Source organism: Drosophila eugracilis, unplaced genomic scaffold (genome assembly GCF_018153835.1).
Source record: "Drosophila eugracilis isolate 14026-0451.02 unplaced genomic scaffold, ASM1815383v1 contig_2024, whole genome shotgun sequence".
Taxonomy (NCBI): domain Eukaryota; kingdom Metazoa; phylum Arthropoda; class Insecta; order Diptera; family Drosophilidae; genus Drosophila; species Drosophila eugracilis.
The window spans coordinates 120,913-138,228 of NW_024572894.1; the positions used below are offsets into that span (position 1 = coordinate 120,913).

At 39.3% G+C, this 17,316-nt stretch overlaps 2 protein-coding genes across 2 annotated transcripts; both read right to left on the reverse strand.

Annotated features, from left to right (window-relative positions):
• Window positions 1-6,003: 6,003 nt before the first annotated feature.
• Window positions 6,004-10,630, reverse strand: LOC121529870. The gene is made up of 2 exons (XM_041817871.1): window positions 6,343-10,630; window positions 6,004-6,269 (listed from the first exon to the last, which is right to left on the reverse strand). Exons 1-2 carry the CDS (start codon window positions 10,628-10,630, stop codon window positions 6,004-6,006), a joined length of 4,554 nt encoding a protein of 1,517 aa, XP_041673805.1.
• Window positions 10,631-11,507: 877 nt separating this feature from the next.
• On the reverse strand, window positions 11,508-12,144 carry LOC121529869. Its single transcript, XM_041817870.1, has 2 exons — window positions 11,938-12,144; window positions 11,508-11,882 (listed from the first exon to the last, which is right to left on the reverse strand). Exons 1-2 carry the CDS (start codon window positions 12,030-12,032, stop codon window positions 11,564-11,566), a joined length of 414 nt encoding a protein of 137 aa, XP_041673804.1. The 5' UTR covers window positions 12,033-12,144; the 3' UTR covers window positions 11,508-11,563.
• Between the last annotated feature and the right edge of the window lie 5,172 nt (window positions 12,145-17,316).

Consider the following 17,316-nt stretch of genomic DNA (forward strand, 5'->3'; position numbering starts at 1 on the left):
GAAATTGTATAGTACAAATATATATATATATATATATATATATTATAACATGTAATTAAATTTAATAAATATATTTACATATGTATAAATGTACAAGTTTATAATGTGTATACTAACAATTTTAATAAAATAATATATGTTTCTTACAATTTATTTTGTTTTACTTATATTTACCACAATTTCGATCAAAATAAAACATTTCCAATTCAATTGACTTATAAAATAATTCTTGTTCTATGTTTACTTGCTTATCTCTAAGTTCATTTAATGTATTGACATCTGTACCTCTCCCATTTATTATATCTCTTAAGAATATATTTTCAAGTTCTAAGAAATTGATACTATCCACAATGTCCTTTTCCATTAACCTATTATGTTTTATTGATATGGTACCATAATCATCGTGATTTGACATTGCAAACTCTGTTTCATTATGTTTACGCATTCTTCTACTATCATTAGTATAAAGCACATTCTTATATACCCTATTTGTTGATATTTTGTGTGCCCTTGATCTAAACATTGTCCTACTACCATATAGTGGAGTTCCATGGAGTAATTGGATCATTCTTATAATGATCCATAGCTAAATTTCTGGAACTCACATCATTTGCTTTATTATAAGAGTTTTCAACTTCATCTATTTTATAACTATAAACTTTAGAGTATAGACCTATAAATTTACTCATCGGTTTTCCATTCAACTTATCTTTAAAATATCAGTAGTTTAATAAAGCTGGTTCTGCCACAAATTTATGGGCTATTAAGCCCATTAGTAATAAAAACATGGTTTCCCCCGTTCCTCCGTCGTCTCCTCTGATAAGGATTCCCCCACAACCTTTTAGTCAGTATGGATTCTGCTACAGAAATCATAAACCCATAAATTATAGTTTTTTAAAATCAGTGCACGTGTGCAAAGAAGTAATAAAATGTGACGATTGTGTCATGATTAGTTTTCCGACCCCCCTACCCTATCCGTTATTTAGGAATATTGATATGTATTTCTGACCCTAATTAGGAGAATTGGAAACGTCTTAAGGGGTTGAATTTTCTCAAAACACACTGTTTATTTCTAAGTCTACGTGTGGGCGTGTGAATGATTGAGTGGGAACACCAGATGTGTGTGGAAATATGACATGTGGAACCGATGAGGAAGATCCATTCCAACACATAGATAAAAAGGATACCCATTAGTCATTAAATCCACCCCGAAACCCATTATCAGTCGTCTCCTGTGATTAGGATTACCCGTCACCACCCCCGCAAGTCCTTTTAGTCAGTATGGATTCTGGCACAGAAATCATAAACCCATAAATTATAGTTTTTAAAATATGGAGAACCGATATACGTTCACGGACGTACCATAATAAAATTGTCAAGTGCATAGTCAAGTATAAGTCGATGTTTCAAGTTGTTTATTCAAATTTCAGACTTTTTAGATTTCAGTAAGTAAGGAGAAAAGGTATACAAGGAGTGTAACGTTGCAGTAATTGTTTTCTGAGAACATGTTTCTAAGATATTTCTAGTAGCTAGAACATAGGACATAGGCTGATTATAATACATCAGTTTTACGATTAGAATTGATTTTAAAATTGTAAATACTTATATGCATGGATACTCGGTATGTATGTGTGTGCCTGAGTCTGGTATTCTATAAGCTCCTCCCTCCATTGGTTTTCTGAAAGACATGACCCTTTGCTATCTCTTGGGTGAGTCCTCCTGGGAACTCACCCCTGCCCTCAAGTGCGCGCTCGGGTCTGCTTATGGGCGAAGCTGCGAACTCACCCCAACCCTCAAGTGTGTGCTCATATCTGCTTGTGCGCGTAAGTGTGGAAATTTATGAGATGGATTGGTAGAGTTAGGGATTATTTCCATTTAACAGGTTTATTTAGGGGTGCAGCTCATTCTAAATGTAACTTGGAGTATAGACTATGTAAATTATACTAGTGTTTTTCCATAATTTTTCTAAATATTTAGAGAGGGTCTATATTGAGACCCCCAATTACCGAAATTTTCGCCTTTTTAGGGTAGTAGTGAGCACTTGGGGAAAACGGAATGAATTACGATCGTAATGTAATGATCTTGGACTCCTATGACCTATAACCGAAATATAGGAATTGGAAAGCATTTTGTCTGAATTCTCTGGATCTGCGGATGCTGCTCTAAGACATAAGACTGTTTGTAGCGGAAAAGTCTTCAGGCCGCCGGAATTACACAAGCGAACTCTGGAGTTTACCCAATACCGCAAGCAGCTTGAGGTTCCGTTCGTCGTGTATGCCGACTTTGAATGTGTACTGGAGACCAGAAATATTGATGTAATCCCAAAATTATTCAATTTAAACTCTCATATACCAAAAGCTTATGCTTATTATATAATATTAAGTGTGCCTTTTATTCCAAGTTAGATAAATTTGCAATAAAAACAGGTAGTATCGCAGGATTAATTAATTGTCATATTTGTAAAAAAATATTATTAAATGATAGAGTTAGGGATCATTGCCATTTAACAGGCTCATTTAAGCTCATTCTAAATGTAACTTGTATAGCAGGGTTTTTCAATAATTTTTCTAAATATGATTGTCATTTATTTATTGAAGACTTGGCTAATATTCTTGATAGTATTAATGCAATCCCAGTAAATAAAGAACAATATATTTCGGTGTCCAAAACCATAAAAACTTCAAATGGAAAAATTTTTTACATTAGATTTCTTGACACATTCAGATTTATGCCATCAAGTTTAGATACACTTGCTTCTAATTTAATTGATGATCAGTTAAATACAATAAAAACATTTTTTAAAAATGAAATAGAATTCAGGCTTATGCGTAAAAAGGGTATCTTTCCTTATGAATATTTAGATTCAGCTAGTCGACTTGAGGAAACTTCCCTACCATCAAGAGCAGCATTCTACAGTAACTTGACAGAAAAGGAATGCTCTCAAGATGATTATGAACACGCACATAATGTCTGATCACAATTTTCTTGTTCAAGTCTAAATGATTATCTAGAGTTGTATTTAAAAACTGATGTTTTCCTATTGACTGATATATTTGAAAATTTTAGACAAATATGTTTACAAATTTATTCATTACACCCTCAGTTGCTCAGTCTTTTACTACACTAGGTCTATCTTGGGCAGCCATGTTAAAGACCACAAATATTCAACTAGAGTTATTAGTAGATATCGATATGTATAGATTTATTCAAAATAGCATTCGAGGGGGCTTAGTACAATGTTGCCATAGATATACAAAGGCAAATAACAAATACTTAACAGATTAACAGATTTTGATCCAACAAAGGAATCATCATTTTTAATGTATTTGGATGCAAACAATTTATATGGTAGGGCAATGTCACAACCTCTTCCATATAAAGGGTTTGAATGGTTGTCCCCTAATGACTTAAAAAATTTTGATATACATAACATATCTTTTGATAGTGGGTACGGATATTTTTTGGAAGTAGACCTAATTTACCCCTATCGCCAACATGATACACATAATGATCTTCCGCTTTGTCCGTCAAACAGTTTTGCATCTGAAGAGGATAAAGTTAAAAAATTAATAGCTGACCACGGGAACAAAAAAAGTATGTATTCCATTATAGAAATTTGCAGCAATGCATACAAAATGGGTTAATATTAGAAAAGATTCATAGGGGGGTTAGATTTTTGCAAAAACCTTGGCTAAAGACTTATATTGACTTAAATACTTTACATAGACAGAATGTCAAGAATAAATTTGAAAAAGATTTTGTATTTGGGTTTTGCTGTATTGGACTTATCAAAGTGGAAAATGTATGATTTTCATTACCAATACATGAAACACAAATTTCAAGAAAATTTGGTTTTAAATTACATGGATAGAGACTTATCTATACTATAAAAACTGACGATTTTTATAAGGATATTCGTGGTGATATTGAATCAAAGTTTGATACATCCGATTATTCAGATAGAAGAATCGATTTATATAATTTTAAAAAAGTTAATAAAAAGAGGTTGGGATATTTTAAAGATGAGTTGAATGGAAAACCGATGAGTAAATTTTTGATTATTTTTTGGTCTATTGGTAACTCTTTAACTCTGTACCAAGTTTTGTATAGTTATAAAATTTAGATGAAGTTTTTTGAAAAATAGGAACAAAGGATTTGGTTTCTTGGCCAAAAAAAAAACCATAATAATGCTCAGCCACCATATTACCGATTGGCCCCATGTGACTTTTTTTTGTTCCCAGAAACTGAAGATAATCGAAAATTTGAAAATTTGAAATTTGAAGTCACCTTACTTTTGAACACACTGTATAACTTTAAAAGGTTTCGTAATCGAAAATTTGAAATTATTGAAGATCCTTCTTTTGACAATAAATTTATAGTTATAAAATAGATGAAGTTGAACAATTAAAGTAAGAATGATGTGATTCAATGGAACTCCATTATAAGATATCCTATATTGTTAGTAGGACAATGTTTAGATCAAGGGCACACAAAATATCAACAAATAGGGTATATAAGAATGTGCTTTATACTAATGATAGTAGAAGAAAGCGTAAACATAATGAAACAGAGTTTGCAATGTCAAATCACGATGATCATGGTACCATATCAATAAAACATAATAGGTTAATGGAAAAGGACATTGTGGATAGTATCAATTTCTTAGAACTTGAAAATATATTCTTAAGAGATATAATAAATGGGAGAGGTACAGATGTCAATACATTAAATGAACTTAGAGATAAGCAAGTAAACATAGAACAAGAATTATTTTATAAGTCCATTGAATTGGAAATGTTTTATTTTGATCGAAATTGTGGTAAATATAAGTAAAACAAAATAAATTGTAAAAAACATATATTATTTTATTAAAATTGTTAGTATACACATTATAAACTTGTACATTTATACATATGTAAATATATTTATTAAATTTAATTACATGTTATAATATATATATATATATATATATATTTGTACTATACAATTTCATCTTTATTTACCCAGCTGGCTTCGTCCATTGGAAAGCCAAGCCATTTTATCAAAACTTTATCACCTCTTCGCTTTAAAATTTTCTCAACTAGAAATGTGTTCGGGAATTCAGTCTTTTGAGTTCTTCTTTATAAAACCCACCCTGAATCGGATTACCTTTATAATCTTCAAGTAAGTATGTTTTGACTTTTGTAATTTTAAACATTTCTGTCGAATAATTCTGTGTATACCCTTTTTCAAACACATGTTTATACTTGCTGATACGAACGTGATCGGCATTTCGTAGTTTATTCTCAACATATATCTTTCTGTGATTATATGTGTTGTAATATTTGTTTTTCATTAGTTGTGTTGACACTGATTGGGCTCATTTTTATGGTTCTATGTAACCTATTATTGTAATTAAATATTAACTTTTTGTAAATATCTATCCACTAATATTTCTCACTGAAACATAACTCTCGCCACATTGACTCTTTGAGTGTTCTCCTAAAACGCTCGAAAATTGATGCCTTATGAGTGCTGAACTTCGAATTATGATATATGATTTATTAATTAATTGTTTAAATTTTGTATTCAAAAACTCTTTTCCATCATCTGTTTGTAAATTTTTTGGTGTTCCATGACCTTATTTTAAGATTTTCTCCATTGCTTGGTGACGCCGACAGAAAGAGATCCCCTGGGAGTTGCCTTTAACGTTGCTTAGCCAACACCGAAACAAGAAAGCCAGTCTTGTAGCGTAGAACAATAGCATAAACAAACGACGATGTTTTATTCTGTATGAAATACATATATCAGATTTAACCTATTTTCACAATCAGTTTTACATACCAGTCTCTTTGATCTCTCCAATCGGAATAAATCTGAGCGGGAGATTCTGGCTTACAATTCACCATTTCGTGTGACCGCATTTAGCTTTACAATATGATCTCTCTAACGATTTACAACATCGATAACAAATACTGAAATACTTGGCGCTACATTTAAATTTACTAAACCTTGAGCGATATGTTAATCCGTTCCACGACATCCCCACCCCGGTGAAGCAACTGCATTCACCACATCCAGGATGGCCAATCTGGAGATGGGACGCATGATTAACTTAGCTCGATCGCCATTGGTAGTGCGTACCGCCGCTCGTCGTGGTACTCCATCCGCTCCCTGGGTACACTTCCTCCACGACGCCTTTCCTCCATTCTCGACGAGGGATGGCCGGATCACAGATGTACACGAGATTCCCTGGGCGCATAGGCTCGACATGCTCGCACCATTTCTCCCTGCGAACAAGCGTCGGTAGATACTCATGTACCCAACGTTTCCAAAATCTGTCTCTCATCATCCGTGCGATACGCCACTGCTTCCTAGTAGCGCACTTGACAGGCTGCTCTCCGCGATCTCCAGGAAGGTCCGGAACATTAGCCACTCCTCTTAGCAGATCGTTGGGCGTTAGCGGTGCCTCCTGATCCACAGTGACTGGAAGGTGGGTAAGCGGACGAGAATTAACAATATTCTCCGCCTCAATAAGAAAGCTCTCCAAGACGTGTTCCTTAGGAGCCACCTCCTTCACAGTATGCGCGAGCACCTTCTTCACACATTGGACCATCCTTTCCCAGATGCCGCCGGCAGCTGGGTTCGCGGGACAGTTAAAGATCCATTCGATTCCTTTGGATGACAGCTCATCCTGGATCTTTTCTGGTTCGAAGACTTCATCGAACTTTCTGGCCTCACGATCTGCTCCAATAAAGTTCTTTCCATTGTCGCTCCTCAATCTGACCACCGGTCCACGGCGGCACATAAAATTCCTCATAGCGATGATGCAGGAATCTGTTGACAAATCGTGGGCTATCTCCAGGTGGACAGCCCTGGTGGTTAGACAAGTAAAGAGTGCGACCCACCTCTTCTCAGTGCGACGTCCAATCGTCACAAACAGCGGACCAAAGTAGTCCAAGCCAGTATACTTGAATGGCCATCCATTCGGCTCCAGCCGGTCCTCTGGCAACGGACCCATCAATGGCGGAATTGGTCGTACTCTCCGGAGTTTGCATAAGTTACAGGTTGCCATAACACTCCGTAAAACTCTCCTTAAATTGGTTATCCAGAACCTGGTCCGGATCTCGCTTATGGTCGCGTCTAGATTCTGGTGCTTCATCTTCCTGTGGTAGTGACGAACTATCATCTCTGCCAGTGCGTGTTTGTGCGACAGTATGATCGGGCGCCGTGCGTTGAATGGGACGCATTCGGCGGCATCAATCCGTCCACGCGCTCGTATGATTCCATCGTGGTCGACGTAAGGGGATAGTCCTCGTAACTGACTGCCTTTCGCCACTGCCTTTCCTTGAACTTCATCTGCGAACGTATCAGCCTGGGCGCGCTGGATCAGTTTCCGTTCTGCCTCCGCGCACTCAGTAGCTGTAATACCGTAGGCCTCACTCTCGTCACTCAATCCACGGCACCGTCGTATGAACCTGAGGATCCACGCTGTGGTCCTGACCAATCGATTATAATTCGAAAATCTCTGCAAAAATATAAACTCGTTGGCAATTACCAGTGTAAACTCACACGGCATCTCTTCTTCTGCGGAGTGTGGACTGTCGCGATCACTTGGAGATGGCTTGGGCCACTGTTCTTCCGACTCCCGCAGAAATGATGGCCCGCTCATCCACCTTGCCCCTTGGCTGAGGTCCACATGGCGCTGTGGCCTCGTCGCGTCATCTGCCACGTTTTCGGCAGACGGTATCCACCTCCATTGAGACACCTCCGTTGACTCTAAGATCTCCGCCACCCGGTTTCCAACGAACTGCTTATACCGCCGGTGGGTGCTGCTTATCCAGTGCAGCACGGTCTTAGAGTCAGTCCATAGCACGCATCTGCTGATCGATACGTCGTGCTCTCGTCTTACGGTGTCCATCAGCCTGGTTCCTAATACAGCTGCTTGGAGCTCCAGGCGCGGGATCGTCATCGTCTTCATCGGGGCGCATTTCGTTTTGGAACACACGAAATAGGACCGCACATCATCGTTGTCATAAGTCGCCCTCCAGAATGCAACTGCTGCGAACGCCGATTGGCTGGAGTCCACAAACACATGTAGCTGCAGTTCACGTACGCATCCCGTGCCAAAGTAGTAGCGTGGACAGCGGAAATCTCTCACGTAATCCATTTCCAGCCTCCAGCTCTCAAACGCTTTGGCTAACTCATCCGGCAACGGCTCGTCCCACTGAACTCCTCTCCGCCAAATCTCACGCATCAATAGTTTGGCGGTTACCATGAAGCAGCTCAAGAATCCTATCGGGTCAAATGTTGACATAACCAGACTTAGGAATTCTCTCTTGGTGGGTGCACGTTCTCCGGTCATCACGCTGCTGGGAACCCTGTGGTACTTTACGCTGAATTTAAAGTCATCCGTCGCTGGGTGCCAGTACATGCCTAATATTTTCTCCTCCGCTTCATTCCATTCAACGTTCTTATTGGATCCTAGTGGGTTCAAAGCCTTGACCACACTTTCCGAACTTGATGAGAAGCGGCACAAATCGAAACCGGCCTCAGCATGAATTTTCCTTACTCGTTCTGATACAGCGATAGCTTCTTTCTCGTCCGAGAAACTATCCACGTAGTCATCTACATAGTGATACTCATTGATGGCCTGAACCGCGCGAGGATCTGCTTGGGCGTATCTTGAAGCGTTTATGGTCTTCACATGATGCGCTGAGCACGGCGAACAAGCGGCTCCGAACGTCATCACAACCATTTCGAACAGATCTGGATCTCGCCGGTCATCTCCATTCCTCCACAGGAATCTCTGGGCGCATCTATCCTGGGGCTGTATCAGCACCTGATGAAACATCTCCTTTATGTCTGCGCAGACCCCGACTGCTCCTTCCCGGAAATGGAAGAGCACGGCTGGCAGGGACTTGAACTGTTGTGGGCCTTTGAGTAGAACTGAGTTCAAAGATGTATTGCCCACTTTGGCTGCGGCATCGAAGACTAGACGGATCTTTCCGGGCTTGTTTGGGTTCTCGACCCCGAAGTGCGGCAGGTACCAGATCTTGTCCCGGTTATCGGCTGCCACTTCCTGCTGCTCCAGGCGTCGTGCGTAACCCTTGTTGACGTAGTCCTCCATGATCGACTTGTAGGCCCGTGCAAAGCTGTCATCCCGTCTCATCTTCCTTTCAATGCCGACAAGTCTTTTGAGTGCCATGTTATAGCTGTCAGGCAGGCTCACTTTATCATCTTTCCACAGCAATCCAGTTTGGTATCGTTCGCCCACTCGCCTAGTCGTCTCGTTCAGGATTCCCAAAGCCCGTGCGTCGCCACTAGCTGCGACTGGTGGCGCCGGCTTCACTCCGAAATTCTCTATTTCGAAATAGTCGCTGACCATCTTCTCGAGATGATCATACTGTGGGACGGCTAGGAGGCACGATCTTTGCATTGGTGAACTCATCTGACTTCTTACAGGACCAAAAACCACCCATCCTAGCTTGGTGGCGGCTGCATAGGGTCCTCCTGCTCCGAAGCTCCTGTTTTGCATAGGTATTCCTAGGTGCGCATGGTCTAGTCCGATTAAAATCCTCGGGACCGCATTACGATACGGTTTCATCGGCAGGCGTGCAGAAGCCTTCGCCGCTTTGACATCTTCCCGACGCAGACTTTGCATCGGAAGATTGAGGTTAGAGACCGCATACACATTTTTCAAAGCATGGCGTTTCGGTCTGCCCGCTTCACTAATCTGGAGGCTGACCATCTTTGTGTTCTCTTTCGCTGACTTGCCACCGAACCATTGAATGTTGAGCTGCCGACTCTCGCCTTTTAGGTTTAGGCTTCGAGTGAGCTCCTCGTCGATCAGGGTCACGGACGAACCTTCGTCGAACAGCGCGTAGGTATCCAGCTGCGTATCCTCCCCGTACAGCGTCACGGGCAAAATACGGAATAGTAAGTGTCCTCCATCCGGATCGACGCAACTTAGGTTCCGATGTGGCAATCCATTCCCGTCACTTGGCTGACGGCCTTCGTCCCGCTTGCGCCATGCATCCTGCGTCTGTGCAGATGCCGTAAGTGGACTTCTCTGGGCCAGATCATCTGGCTGATGTACTTGCTTGTCCACCTTCCTCCTGTCAGCGCCCGCATGTACCATGCGACCGCGATCGCTCCTTTCATTTGGCCATGGTCGACCGTGGGGTTGCGATGGCCGTGTGGGGTTGCCCACCCCGTCATGCAGGAGGTAGTGATGCCCCATCTGGCATCCGTAGACGTTGCACTTGCTGTTTCTCTTGCAGAACCTGGACATGTGACCGCTCTCCAGGCACGAGAAACAAATCCGATGCTTTCTTACATACTCCATACGGGCAGTCGGAGTAGCGTGGTTGAAATCCTTACAGTCCTTGATAGTGTGTTGCCCCTCGCAAATTGGGCAACTCCTGGGATGATCTTCAAATAGATCCTGATCCTTCTGACTGGTGCTGGCGTGCAATACCCTACGCTTAGGATCCTTGCTGTCGCTGCTCGTAATAGTGCACACTAATTTAGCGAGTTCGTTTAGCCATTCGCTCAAGTGCGCGACAGTTGGGTAGCACCCTATTACGGCGGCGTGCCTGGCCCAATCCAACCTTTTGCTCAGTGGTAGCTTGGCGATCAGCTCTTCCATCAATGTAGGATTTCCTAGGTGCTGCTCCCCGTTCGGGCTTGACTGTAAAAACGCTGCGAGATTGCTGACCCGTGTTGCAAACGGCACGATCTTTATTATATTGTGTTCTTGGATCGGCTGCACCTCTCGCACGCTTTCCAGTTGGTACGTATCAGTTGCTCCGGGCGTCCATATCGGAAACGTAGCTGATCCATTACAGCCTGAACGTTATTCGGGTGTATAAGCAGCGACTTGACAGATGCTCGCGCTTCACCCTTCAGGGCTTTCACTAGCCTCTGGTTGTTCTCCAACGCAGTACAATTATACGCCGCCGTCGTCTCCGTGAACGCGCATTGGAATATTGGCCATTCCTCAGGCTGACCTTCGAACTCTGGAAGATCAGGCAGTCTGCGCGGCGTCCATCCAATTAACGGGCTCGGCGAAGCTATTCCGTATGAACCAGTTGATTGCGGGGGTACCATCAGGTTGCGAAGAGGTTCCCGCGTAGCTTGCATGTAGCTTAGTGCTGGCTGCACAGTAGCCGTCACGCAGCATGGTGTGGAATAGCTTAACGTTGTACTGTTTGTACTGAGTGTGACTTGTTGCCCTATTGCCAGATTTCCACTCGATTGTGGCGGCAGGTTTCCACTCAATAATGGCGGCAACTGTTCATGTAAAAATGGCGTCCACTCAACAATGGCGGCAGATTTCCACTCAAGTTCTGCCCTGGCGTTCCGCTCAAACATGGCGGCGCATTCGCCGCACCGCTCGCTCCTATACCGCTTGATCCGTTTCTAACGGGATCCCTCGCGGCTGCATCTTGCCCTTCACCTGACCTCGCCTTTTGAAGCTCCCTTTCCAAGGTAGCTTTCCTCTCCATCAGCGCCGCAAACTTGGCGGTTGTGGTGTCCGTATCCTGGCCTGATCTATCAGGCTTTGGAGCACCACTTGGGATTAATCCCGGTTGCTTTGGAGTCCGTGGCCGCTGCAGCTCACCGCCCGATAAGCCCGGCACATTCTTCGGACTGCCGGCTGATGTGGTCGCGGTGGTCGTAGTTGCAGTTGCGGGAGCTCCCGTCTGTCCAATTCGGGGGCTCCGCCGGGGTGAATGTGAAGTCGGCATTGCACGATAAAGGAGTGCGAATAAAAGAAATGACGCCGACCGAAAGAGATCCCCTGGGAGTTGCCTTTAACGTTGCTTAGCCAACACCGAAACAAGAAAGCCAGTCTTGTAGCGTAGAACAATAGCATAAACAAACGACGATGTTTTATTCTGTATGAAATACATATATCAGATTTAACCTATTTTCACAATCAGTTTTACATACCGCAGTCTCGCCTCCCAGTCTCTTTGATCTCTCCAATCGGAATAAATCTGAGCGGGAGATTCTGGCTTACAATTCACCATTTCGTGTGACCGCATTTAGCTTTACAATATGATCTCTCTAACGATTTACAACATCGATAACAAATACTGAAATACTTGGCGCTACATTTAAATTTACTAAACCTTGAGCGATATGTTAATCCGTTCCACGACACTTGGGAAACATCATTGGCATTATTTGATTGTAGTGCTTCAACCCAATCAAATTTAGAAAACGTATCAATTACATATAATAAGTAACGATAACCCTTGTTAGATGTTGAATAACCCGCCATTTCAACCAAATCTGCTTGCCACAGATCGTTTATTCCCTTCGTAATGACTCGTCTTCGTTGAAAATGTTTACGAGACGGTCCGTGCAACTCATTTACAATTGCTCGTTTAATCATATTCTTCGAATTGGTGTATAGGCTACACCTCCCATTTCAATTGTTGTATTTTTTGTATCGCTGTCGGTTTTGTTACATACTTAAAAATATAGTCCTCAATAACTTTTATCTTTTCAAGAACTTTCTCAAATATTTGATCAGTACTGTCTGCTCTCTTGTTATAGACTTCTATTTTACTTTCAAGATTTGATACCTTTTTAAGTCGACGATTGATACTTTGACTTTCATGTTTTTTTAGGTCTTCCCCCAACTTTCTGACACACTCATCTGTATATTGTTTTGTGGTCAAGTCATTATCATCTAAGGGTTTAATAGCGTTTTAACTCTTTTATTTTAAGCGTTTAGTATCAATTAAAAATTTCAATATCAGTATCAATTAAAAAAGTTTCATTTAATTTAACACCTCTTTTTAAATGATCTGATCGCTCCCTATCATTAGAAAAATGTCCAAACTTGTCAACAGACATGATGATTATAAATAAAAATATTTTCTGTGTTTAATATATATACTCTAATTAAACAATAATTCCCTCCTCTCGCAGTTCCTCTACTATTGAGAAAATCTCATTATTGTGATTGTTGTTACCCACTGTTTTTGACGCCACTTAAATTTGTAACCGTTCGACTAGTTCATTCACATCATTCCAATATATATAATTTGGTTTTGATCCCTCCAGAGTCATATAACAGAAACCAGTTTTCGTACGAAGTGGATTGGATGTTGTATTATCCTTTATTATTATTTAATAAATCATTATTCGAATCACTATCATTCATAGATCGGTACTGAGATAAGTTTCGTTTTGTCTGATGTTGTCTCCCATTGGTTGTATAGTACAGATCAACGTCATCTGTCATATCATTCTCATACTTTTCATTTTCGTATAATTTACGTTTAACCTTGGCTCCCACATTTGTTTTTAAAAATGTCTGCTTTTTATTTTCGTTAATAAGTTCATGTAAAGGTTCTGTAATAGGTATAAATGTATAATTTTTATGTAATCGCTCTTCAGTTCCTCGATATATACTGTTTACTGGAAACCATAGCTTCTAATATTTATATATAGATTTTAAAATTGTATTTATTCAACGGAATATAAAATATTGGGGTTTTATTTATTTATTTTTTTTTATTTTATTTAATTATTTCTAAAAATAAATTGTCATTCTTTTTATGAATATTAATTTTCCCATCAAACATTTCCGCAATAAATTCCTCCCGAAGATGTGTATACCTTTCCGGGGTGTATAGAAAGTAGGCCTCCAACTCCAGAACAAAGGATTTTCCAATCTTTTTGCACTCCGCCGTGAAGATGGGAACTTTACATTTTCAGGCATCCTTGCCTTTGACAAAATAGATTTCTTATTACATCTATTGAATTCTTGAATATATTCTTGTCGGAATAACAGGTGTCTTCCTATTATCCTCGTCAGTAGGATCGAATTCCCCTTCTGTAGTCGTCTCGTTTTTATAGTTGTTGTTCTTTATGTTCATTTTTATATATATATATTGTTTTTGTTGTTTAGCAGTCGTTTTATATTGCTTAGGTGTTTTTTGTTTAGAAAATGTAATTTATTGTTTGGTTGTTTAGGTTGTTTTTTATTGTTTTAATTGGTTGTTTTTTGTTGTTTAGCAGTTGTTTTTTGTTGTTTAGCAGTTGATTTTTGGTCACTTGTTCAACGTCTGTTGTCGAAACTTGCTTTTTCACCAAGAGTACTGTCTGGTGCTTTTACACGTGACCAAGCGTTGTCAGTTAATATAGAATCTGCAATGTGACGTTCATGTAAATCTTTTTTATGGGAATATGCTATATCGTGTTCTTTACAAGCCTCATTTAGTTTATTTATTCCTTGATCACCTCGTTTCAAACGTTTTTCTAGCTGTGTACCCGGCCCACTACATTTATATCCTGGTATATGAGCTTCAAACGGTAATATATTAATGAAGTTGTTGATAAGACCACAACCTCGTTTACAATTAAAAAAAGAGGAAACGCTATAGTCGAGTGCCGCGACTATAAGATACCCGTTACTGTTTTACATAATTTTAAAATATTCATTTTGCTTGTGGAATATGACAAGGCGCCACCTATTGTCAGAGGAAGCATGTTGAGTAATTGATAGTGACGTCACAAACCATGTAAGGCCTCATAACCTAATTTTCTTCATAAATAGCGAAATAATGTTCCGATTAAAAAAATCTTTGGTAGATCGATAGATATTAACAGAAATAAGTTATACAAGGTCAAACGAAGGTATTCATAATAATATTATAGACTCTACAGTTTTCCGCGGCTTGTGAGCGTTAGAGTGGGCGTACCCGGATGGAACCTTGTGACAAGTTGCAGTGACATCTCTCAAATACGCGTAAGCCTAACTTTCTTGCTGTTATAGGCCCCGAGATGTTCGCAGTTTTGTTTTTTCGGGCTTTTTGGGTGTTAGAGTGGGCGTGGGTTGATCGGAAAAAACAATTCGCATTGGGAGCATCATAAAAACCTACATGCTTAATCCGAACTTTCTATCTCTTATAGTTACGGAGATATAAGCTTTTCAAGAAAATGCGAAAACCGTCTTTTGAGCTTGGTGGGCATATGGGTGGATGTGGCCGGAAAATCGTACCACTATAAGATGCGCTAGCATACTGAATTTCAACTTTTTAGATATACCAGTTCCTGAGATTTCAGCGATTTTAGCTTCTCACGATTTATGGGCGTTAGAGTGGGCGAGGCAGGATGTTGAAATAAACTTGCTCTGAATATGGACCTCAAGAATCTTTGTGGTTAATCTCTACTTTGTATCTCTACTAGATCCTGAGATCTCAGCGTTCATACGGACAGACGGACAGACGCACAGACGGACATGGCTCATTCGACTTCGCTATTGATCCTGATCAAGAATATATATACTTTATAGGGTCGGAAACGCATCCTTCCTTCCTACTTTTTAACGAATCAAGTATACCCTTTTACTGTACGAGTAACGGGTATAAATAACATATTTAATCATCAAAGATTTTTTATCGAATGAGGTACATAAGCTTTAAGAATACGTTATAAGTCAAAAGCAAAAAATTGTCATTAGTAATATCAACGATGAAAACGAGAAAAAAACCCCCCACTTCATAGTTCTCTCTTACCTAATTCAATAACAGCTCTTATTGTTGGATCTTCAGATTGTGGTAAAACCAACATTATGCTCAGTTTGATAAAGAGTCCAAGCCGATTTAAAATTTGAAAATATTTACGTGTTTTCTAAGAGCTTATATCAACCTAAATATGTGTACTTGGAAAAATTAATAAAACTTATTAAAGGAATGGGATATCATACTTTCTCTCATAACGATGGTGTATTAGACCCCAGTGAAGCCAAAAATAATTATATTCCTGTATTTGATGATGTAGCTTGTGAAAAACAAGACAACATAAGATCTTATTTTTGTATGGGTCGTCATAAGAATATTGATTCCTTTAATTGATTCGTGACAATGCTTTATTATAATGTTTAAGCAAGAGGATTTAAATATGCGACATATATATAAAGATTACATTAATAAAAATATGGGGTACTACACATTCGTGGAAACCGTGGAAATCTTGCTTATAAGATAAGATGGAAAAAAAATCTTGCTTATAAGATAAGATGGAAGATATAGAAAAGACTTTGATCAGATTATTTTGATTTAAAAAAGTTATTGGATTTAGTATAAAAATAGATTTAAAACAAGAGGAAACGCTATAGTCGAGTGGCGCGACTATGAGATACCCGTTAATGTTTTACAAAATTTTAAAATATTATTTTGCTAGTGGAAATTCACAAGGAGCCACCTATTGTCAGAGGAAGTATATTGAGTATGCTTATAGTGACATCACTGCCCATGTGAGGCCTTATAACCCTAATTTCTTTATAAATAGCTAACATGAATTCGGTATTAATGTTCCTCCTGGCTATAAAATGGATGTGACACCACATAATATTATTTACTTGCCAATCAACTGTTATGAATTAAGCACACTCTCCATACGCATCGTAGATAAAAACGGAGATTTAGTAAATTTACGTGGTGAAAACGTTTCGATTCGGATGCATATTCGCATGATAGAATAGAAGAGGATCTCCTCTAAAAAGAAAATCACTTACTTTAAAAAATATATTATTTTCTCTCTCGGCTTCAAACTTCAAGATTAATAAAGATATACTGAGAGAAAACAATGAACAAAATTTTAAATGTTCGAGAAAAAGTTTAGTCAAATAAAAGTATTTCGAAAAAAAAGTTTCATACCTATTCGTCGTATAATCAGAAAAATAATTGTATGGCTTTCTTCTTGGATGAAATCAAGTATGAAAAAAATAGATGCCAGATTAATAGAACTCGATTTGTCGGTATGACAAAAACTTTTAAAAATGTTATATCACTTGGTAACCTTGAAAGTCAAAATCTATCAAATTCTGGATGGAGTGGTGGAGATGACTATTCTACTGGACCTCACTTTAACTTTTCTGTCCCATTAAAAAATTTATTGGGGTTTGCTGAAGATTATAAAAAGGTTTTGTTGAATTGTAAACATGAACTTGTGCTAATGCTAACCAAAAACCTAGATGATGTCTTTAAAAAAAAGAGATTGGAACAAACATTTAAATTAGAAATGACCAATGTAAGTTGGAAAATTCCTGATATGACTCCTAGTGACATTGCAAAAATTAAGATGTATGATATTAGTTTGTCAAAAAAGTCTTGCGGCATTTTTTTTTTATTTTCAATTGTTCATAAAATTGGTTACAATAATGCGATTCAAGTCAAATATGCGCCGTTTTGTTCGATGACGCGTTCCCAACGAGATGCCAACTTCATAATGCCCCTCGCATAGAAGATGGCTTCCCTATTGGCAAAAAACTCAGAGAGCCAAGTTCCACTGGACTCTCTGTGGCCAAGC